The sequence below is a fragment of the Oncorhynchus keta genome, chromosome 32 (genome assembly GCF_023373465.1).
Source record: "Oncorhynchus keta strain PuntledgeMale-10-30-2019 chromosome 32, Oket_V2, whole genome shotgun sequence".
In the NCBI taxonomy this organism is placed as follows: domain Eukaryota; kingdom Metazoa; phylum Chordata; class Actinopteri; order Salmoniformes; family Salmonidae; genus Oncorhynchus; species Oncorhynchus keta.
Window position 1 is genome coordinate 9314168 of NC_068452.1, and position 9011 is coordinate 9323178.

General features: G+C 42.7%; 1 protein-coding gene across 2 annotated transcripts; it reads right to left on the bottom strand.

Moving 5' to 3' along the window:
- Positions 1-1035: 1035 nt before the first annotated feature.
- Positions 1036-4815, bottom strand: LOC118364711 (F-box only protein 48-like). Of its 2 annotated transcripts, none has more exons than XM_035746407.2 (3): positions 4544-4815; positions 3630-3964; positions 1036-1713 (listed from the first exon to the last, which is right to left on the bottom strand). In XM_035746407.2, the coding sequence occupies exons 2-3, from the start codon at positions 3927-3929 to the stop codon at positions 1552-1554; spliced, it is 462 nt and encodes a 153-aa protein (XP_035602300.1). In that variant the 5' UTR covers positions 3930-3964; positions 4544-4815; the 3' UTR covers positions 1036-1551. The 2 variants fall into 2 exon arrangements, with proteins under 2 accessions (XP_035602300.1, XP_035602297.1); XM_035746404.2 differs by having other exon boundaries at positions 3630-3969; positions 4544-4814.
- Between the last annotated feature and the right edge of the window lie 4196 nt (positions 4816-9011).

The window sequence follows — 9011 nt, forward strand, 5'->3', positions numbered from 1 at the left end:
AGGATGAAAATAAATTGAATAGAGTTAGCACGGGCAAAATCATAGAGGAAAACCTGGTTTAGTCTGCTTTTCAACAGACACTTGGAGACAAATATACCCTGGAGTTACAAAGATGACATTGAATGTTCCTGAATGGTCTAGTTACATTTTTGACTTAAATATCCTTGAAAATCTATGGCAAGACTTGAACTTGGCTGTCTAGCAATGATGAACAACCAACTTGACAGACCTTGAACAATGCAAAAAAAATTGCAAATATTGTACAATCCAGGTGTGCATAGTTCTTATGACTTACCCAGAAAGACGCACAGCTGTAATCACTGCCAAAGGTGATTATAACATGTATTGGGGTGTAAATACTTATGTAAATTAGATATATCTGTATTTAACATTTAAAAAAAAATTCTAATACATGTTTTCACTTTGTCATTATGGGGTATTGTGTATAGATGGTTAAGGAAAACAATTGAATCCATTTTGAGTTCAGGATGTAACACAACTAAATGTGGAACAAGTCAAGGGGTATGAATACTTTCTGACAGTACTGTAAATCTTTGTCTTGCATATTCACCCTCTAAATGGCACACATACACAATCCATGTCTCAATTGTCTCAAGGCTTAATAAAAATGATTCAACCTGTCTCCTAAACTTCATCCACACTGATTGAAGTGTATTTAACAGGTGACATCAATGAGATTCACGTGGATTCACGGATTCATCTCATGGAAAGAGCTTTGTACACTCAGTCTATTTTGTTTTCAGGGTTTTCTATGGTGTTTCTGGTTGCTATATGCTTGCATAGACATACCGGCAGGATGTAGGCCCACACACACTGTATTAAACTACAAAACAACAATTAACAATGCAGCGTGAACTACCATAATGTTTGATGTCCGAATATTGTAAGCTATCCCTGTCTGAAGTGCTGACATTGGCTCTTGTTAGAGACCTTAGAAAGTCTGTCAATTGATTCGAGTCGACCCTGTCCAGGCTTCTTAAATAGTGGAACTTCGTTAAAGAACCTTCAAAAGTGTAGCCTGAAGTTTCTTTGCTGTTTAATGTGTGCATGTGGCTTTTATACAGGTAACGAGTTCAAACAGGTGCAGTTAATACAGGTAATGAGTGGAGAACAGGAGGGCTTCTTAAAGAAAAACGAACAGGTCTGTGAGAGCCGGAGTTCTTACTGGTTGGTAGGTGATCAAATACTTATGTCATGCAATAAAATGCAAATTAATTACTTAAAAATCATACAATGTGATTTTCTGGATTTTTGTTTTAGATTCCGTCTCTCACAGTTGAAGTGTACCTATGATAAAAATTACAGACCTTTACATGCTTTGCAAGTAGGAAAACTTGCAAAATCGGCAGTGTATCAAATACTTGTTCTCCCCACTGTATTAATGCATGACAAAAATATATACAAGTCTGTGATTTAACCATAATCCTATATAAAAAATTTATTAAGGTATAAAACAAATCAAGTGCTTAAGACATAAGTATAAAAAATGAAATCTAAAGAGTTCACTCATATCTCTTTATAGCATTGCATCTATCTCTCCAGCTCTGCTTCCAGAATCTCGCCCCAAGTCTCGACATCCAACGAGCACATGTTCCTGTCCAGTAGTTCATCGGCTGAATGAATGTTGCTGTATCGTCCCCTTAACCATTCTCTCTTCAGAAAACCTCTCCTATAGTTCCGCACCAGGGTGACCTAATAATAAATAATCAAAGAATGACAAAGGTATTTGTTATTGAGATAAATGACACTCATCCAAAGAGCATTATTGTATTAATGTTTCACAAGGGGGGTGATGTCTATGGGGGGTGATGTCTATTTGAAATCTGGCAATGATGTTCAAAGGGGGAGACACCCTGGACCCAAACTGTTACAGACCTATATCCATCCTGCCCTGCCTATCTAAGGTCTTTGAAAGCCAAGTCAACAAGCAGGTCACTAAACATCTCGAATCCCACCGTACCTTCTCCGCTGTGCAATCTGGTTTCCGAGCCGGTCACAGGTGCACCTCAGCCACGCTCAAGGTACTAAACGATATCATAACCGCCATTGATAAAAGACAATACTGTGCAGCCGTCTTCATCGACCTTGCCAAGGCTTTCGACTCTGTCAATCACCATATTCTTATCGGCAGACTCAGTAGCCTCGGTTTTTCTAATGACTGCCTTGCCTGGTTCACCAAGTACTTTGCAGACAGAGTTCAGTGTGTCAAATCGGAGGGCATGCTGTCCGGTCCTCTGGCAGTCTCTATGGGGGTGCCACAGGATTCAATTCTCAGGCCACCTCTTTTCTCTGTATATATATCAATGATGTTGCTCTTGCTGCGGGCGATTCCCTGATCCACCTCTACGCAGACGACACCATTCTGTATACTTCCGGCCTGGCCTTGGACACTGTGCTGTCTAACCTCCAAACAAACTTTAATGCCATACAACACTCCTTCCGTGGCCTCCAACTGCTCCTAAACGCTAGTAAAACCAAATGCATGCTTTTCAACCGTTCGCTGTCTGCACCAGCATCACCACCCTGGATGGTTCCAACCTAGAATATGTGGACATCTATAAGTACCTAGGTGTCTGGCTAGACTGTAAACTCTCCTTCCAGACTCATATCAAACATCTCCAATCTAAAATCAAATCTAGAGTCGGCTTTCTATTCCGCAACAAAGCCTCCTTCACTCACGCCGCAAAACTTACCCTAGTAAAACTCTCTATCCTACCGATCCTCGACTTCGGCGATGTCATCTACAAAATAGCTTCCAATACTCTACTCAGCAAACTGGATGCAGTTTATCACAGTGCCATCCGTTTTGTTACTAAAGCACCTTATACCACCCACCACTGCGACCTGTATGCTCTAGTCGGCTGGCCCTCGCTACATATTCGTCGCCAGACCCACTGGCTCCAGTTCATCTACAAGTCCATGCTAGGTAAAGCTCCGCCTTATCTCAGTTCACTGGTCACGATGGCAACACCCACCCGTAGCACGCGCTCCAGCAGGTGTATCTCACTGATCATCCCTAAAGACAACACCTCATTTGGCCGCCTTTCGTTCCAGTTCTCTGCTGCCTGTGACTGGAACAAATTGCAAAAATCGCTGAAGTTGGAGACTTTTAACTCCCTCACCAACTTCATACATCTGCTATCTGAGCAGCTAACCGATCGCGGCAGCTGTACAGTCTATCGGTAAATTGCCCACCCAATTTTACCTACCTCATCCCCATACTGTTTATATTTATTTACTTTTCTGCTCTTTTGCACACCAATATCGCTACCTGTACATGACCATCTGATAATTTATCACTCCAGTGTTAATCTGCAAAATTGTAATCATTCGCCTCCCTCCTCATGCCTTTTGCACACAATGTATATAGACTCTCTTTTTTTTCTTTTTTTCTACTGTGTTATTGACTTGTTAATTGTTTACTCCATGTGTAACTCTGTGTTGTCTGTTCACACTGCTATGCTTTATCTTGGCCAGGTCGCAGTGGCAAATGAGAACTTGTTCTCAACTAGCCTACCTGGTTAAATAAAGGTGAAATAAAAAAAATACAGGCATTCCAGTAGTCTAGCATAATTGAGGTGAAGCTGTTTAAAAACCAACAGACCCACCTTCCACGACAGTCCATACTGTCTGTCCCCATCAACCTCCTGTTGACAGAAAGCTTGCACAGTCAGGCAGTGATTCCTCCAGAGGTGGTCACTGTCTTCAATGATGTGGTGCCACAGTTTGCAAGTCAACAATGCACTACATAAGCTGTCAATGTCCAGTTCGCTGAAAATCTTCAAGCTCATTTCCGTGGGCAATATTTCAGCAAAGTTGTGTGGGCATGTCTCTTTGGCGGAGGTCAAGGTGGGACTTCTTTCACAGACAAAATAGGCAATGGAGTTCCTTTTGGAGACATACTGCATAGTTCAGTGTCCCACACCTTGATTTAACAGTGGCTCTGTGCTGTGAAAAAGTATGATAATGAGCAAGTGGTGTAGCAGAGAGGGCAATCTGCAGCAAAAACAATGCTTATAAAGGCTTAATACCTATACCTGTCCAATTAATGCAGGTCTAGTGTCAATGGCTCGGGGCTGTTTCTGTACAGGGCCATATATAGGTCTGTGCCAATGCAATGGACTTTGTCTGGGGCTTGCTAGCTTTGGGACACAGTCTATGGACTCCCGATGTATAGTTTGATATATCGTTTGATATATATGCTGTAGTTTGATAGCCATGGTTTTGTTAGTCATTTAGCAAGAAAACATTCACCAGAGTCTCTATATACTGTATAACGTTATACAGTATATAGAGTATGTACGGTAGCCATCTGGCCAGGTCCGATTCGACTGTAATTTACTCGACGTGTGTAGCGTGGTAAATTATTTCGCTGTGTCTAATACGACAACAACAAAATTATTACGACAATTGTCCAAGCTTGATCAGAGTCAGACTTGATATGAATGTTATATACATCATTGTATTATTAGATCAGATAAAAAGGTATGAAATGATATGAAATAATTCATCGTTGACCTACCCTAAACACTATGTCGACTTCCTCACGGTTTAAATGTCTCTCTTTCAGTTCAAAGCTACGATAACTGATATGGGACAGCGCATGCGTACATGCTCAACATGGGCAGTAATGAATGCAAAATGCGTATACACCTTTAGCTTGCATAGTTCCATTTAAAGAACTACTCAGTACCGAAATCAAAATATGCAAAGCTAATTTGTTGATGTTTTTGATCAATTAAATAGCGTAATCCTATGTTTTTATCGAACGTCGCCTCCACACAAAAACGACGCGCGCATGCACTACAACAGCCCGGAAGTTAGCTACCGGAGAAATCATTCAAATCAAATCAAATGTATTTATATAGCCCTAGGTACATCAGCTGATATCTCAAAGTGCTGTACAGAAACCCAGCCGAAAACCCCAAACAGCAAGCAATGCAGGTGTAGAAGCACGGTGGCTGGGAAAAACTCCCTAGAAAGGCCAAAACCTAGGAAGAAACCTAGAGAGGAACCAGGCTATGTGGGGTGGCCAGTCCTCTTCTGTGCCAGGTGGAGATTATAACAGAACATGGCCAAGATGTTAAAATGTTCATAAATGACCAGCATGGTCCAATAATAATAAGGCAGAACAGTTGAAACTGGAGCAGCAGCACGGCCAGGTGGACTGGGGACAGCAAGGAGTCATCATGCCAGGTAGTCCTGGGGCATGCTCCTAGGGCTCAGGTCCTCCGAGAGAGAGAAAGAAAGAGAGAATTAGAGAGAGCATAAGTGGGGTGGCCAGTCCTCTTCTGGCTGTGCCGGGTGGAGATTATAACAGAACATGGCCAAGATGTTCAAATGTTCATAAATGACCAGCATGGTCGAATAATAATACGAATAATAATAAGGCAGAACAGTTGAAACTGGAGCAGCAGCACGGCCAGGTGGACTGGGGACAGCAAGGGGTCATCATGTCAGGTAGTCCTGGGGCATGGTCCTAGGGCTCAGGTCCTCCGAGAGAGAGAAAGAAAAAGAGAAGGAGAGAATTAGAGAACGCACACTTCACTTAGATTCACACAGGACACCGAATAGGACAGGAGAAGTACTCCAGATATAACAAACTGACCCTAGCCCCCCGACACATAAACTACTGCAGCATAAATACTGGAGGCTGAGACAGGAGGGGTCAGGAGACACTGTGGCCCCATCTGAGGACACCCCCGGACAGGGCCAAACAGGAAGGATATAACCCCACCCACTTTGCCAAAGCACAGCTCCCACACCACTAGAGGGATATCTTCAACCACCAACTTACCATCCTGAGACAAGGCTGAGTATAGCCCACAAAGACCTCCGCCATGGCACAACCCAAGGGGGGGCGCCAACCCAGACAGGACGACCACATCAGTGAATCAACCCACTCAGGTGGCGCACCCCATCCAGGGACGGCATGAGAGAGCCCCAGTAAGCCAGTGACTCAGCCCCTGTAATAGGGTTAGAGGCAGAGAATCCCAGTGGAAAGAGGGGAACCGGCCAGGCAGAGACAGCAAGGGTGGTTCGTTGCTCCGTTCACTTTCCCACTCCTGGGCCAGACTACACTCAATCATATGACCCACTGAAGAGATGAGTCTTCAGTAAAGACTTAAAGGTTGATACCGAGTTAACCGATCAAAGACATTTCCCAGCCTCAGCACCGTAAGTTAGTTCGAGTGCAAGTAAAAAGCATTTATGGAAATATTTTAGCACTAATAAGTGTACATTTCTATGGTTGATCATAATAACTATCCAAGGACCAAATGCAGTAAGTTAGAAAGCTCCCTTTACCTCCGAAGGAGAGTCCAAGAATAAGGCAGGCAGCTGTCAGTTTAACAATTTGGAAGAAAACATTTATTCTCAACTAACGAGAAGCAATTGATCATTCATTCAAAGGTATCCACCACCCACAGATGGAGGGGTTCGATCTCGTGCCTGTAGACGGTGGCAGTCCTATTCACCTGCCCGTGGGGGAGACACTGCTGGGAAGGGGTCCATTCCTCTGCGTGAGTAACTTTAGTTGGACAATTTTGACTGGTAGAGTTAGCTACGTCTATAGTCCTCAACCCTGGCCCTGGAGAGCTACAGGATAGGATTTTGTTCCAGACAACCATCGACACTCCTGATTCAAATGATTTAGTATGCATCTTGGTTTGTTGAATCAAGTGTTCTCGTGTTAGACTGGAGCAAAAGCATGCCTCCCCTGGCCTGTACCTCTCCAGGACTAGGGTTGGTGACAATTGCTCTAACCAAATGCTATATTGGTTGAATCTGCAATTATATCCCTGAAATGAATTATGACCTTTCCATTTTATGTAGTACCTCGTACCCCAGTACACTAACGTGGTGCCGGTACTCCTTGTATGTAGCCTCGTTATTTGTTAATTTTCTTACCTTTTAACTGTGTTGTTGAGAAAGGGCTCTTGAGTAAGCATTTCACAGTACAGTCTAAATTTGTATTCGGTTCATGTGACGAATAAAATTAGATTTATTTGATTTTGGTAGAATTGCATGCAAGGAAGTGCTCACCAAATTGTGGTATCACCCAATATGACAGTAAATGGGATATTACACACAATGGCATTGGCACACCACATCACTCAATGGCACAAAACGAAGGTTACGTACAGTTCGTCGGAAGTTTACATACACTTATGTTGGAGTCATTAACTCGTTTTTCAACCACTCCACAAATTTCTTGTAAACAGACTATAGTTTTGGCAAATCGGTTAGGACGTCTACTTTGTGCATGACACAAGTAACATTTCCAACAATTGTTTTTAGGCTTATAATTCACTGTATCACAATTCCAGTCGGTCAGAAGTTTACATGCACTAAGTTGACTGTGCCTTTAAACAGATCGGAAAATTCCAGAAAATGATGTCATGGCTTTAGAAGCTTCTGATAGGCTAATTGACATCATTTGAGTCAATTGGAGGTGTACCTGTGGATGTATTTCAAGGCCTACCTTCAAACTCAGTGCCTCTTTGCTTGACATCATGGGGAAATCAAAAGAAATCAGCCAAGACCTCAGAATTGTTTTGTTTTAGAACTCCACAAGTCTGGTTCATCCTTGGGAGGAATTTCCAAATGCCTGAAGGAACCACATTCATCTGTACAAACAATTGTACGCAAGTATAAACACCATGGAACCTCGCAGCCATTATACTGCTCAGGAAGGAGACTCGTTCTGTCTCCTAGAGATGAACGTACCTTGGTGTTAAAAGTGCAAATCAATCCCAGAACAACCGCAAAGGACCTTGTGAAGATGCTGGAGGAAACAGGTACAAAAGTATCTATATCCACAGTCAAACGAGTCCTATATCGACATAACCTGAAAGGCCGCTCAGCAAGTAAGAAACCACTGCTCCAAAACCGCCATAAAAATGCCAGACTACAGTTTGCAACTGCACATGGGGACTTTTTGGAGAAATGTCCGATGGTCTGTTGAAACAAAAATAGAGCTGTTTGGCCATAATGTCCATTGTTATGTTTGGAGGGAAAAGGGGGAGGCTTGCAAGCCGAAGACAACCATCCCAACCTTGAAGCACGGGGGTGGCAGCATCATGTTGTGGGGGTGCCTTGCTGTAGGAGGGACTGGTGCTCTTCACAAAATAGATGGCATCACGAGGAGGAAAATTATGTGGATATATTGAAGCAAAATCTCAAGACATCAGTCAGGAAGTTAAAGCTTGGTCGCAAATGGGTCTTCCAAATGGACAATGACCCCAAGCATACTTCCAAAGTTGTGGCAAAATGGCTTAAGGACAACAAAGTCAAGGTATTGGAGTGGCCATCACAAAGCCCTGACCTCAATCCTATAGACAATTCATGGGCAGAACTGAAAAAGCGTGTGCGAGCAAGGAGTGCTACAAACCTGACTCATTTACACCAGCTCTGTCAGGAGGAATGGGCCAAAATTCACCCAACTTATTGTGGTAAGCTTGTGGAAGACCACTTGAAATGTTTGACCCAAGTTCAACAATATAAAGGCAATGCTACCAAATACTAACTGAGTGTATGTATGTCAACTTCTGACCCACTGGGAATGTGATGAAAGAAATCAAATCTGAAATATATATATATATATATATGCCATTTAGCAGACGCTTTTATCCAAAGCGACTTAATCTCTCTACTATTATTCTGACATTTCACATTCTTAAAATAAAATGGTTGTCCTAACTGACTTAAAACAGGGAATTTTTAATATGATTAAATGTCAGGGATTGTGAAAAACTGAGTTTAAATGTATTTGGCTAAGTTGTATGTAAACTTCTGACTTCAACTGTATGTAACCACGGTTATGTGAGCTATATGGATCACATAACCAAGATGAGGATTTACAGATTTACTCCCGTGTACACCCGTGTCACGGCTGGGGTCCGCCCCTATATATAGACCCCATGGCCGCTACACACATTCTCTACATCATTTTTTAGGTGCCTCTAGCACTGTAGGGGATTGGAGTGATC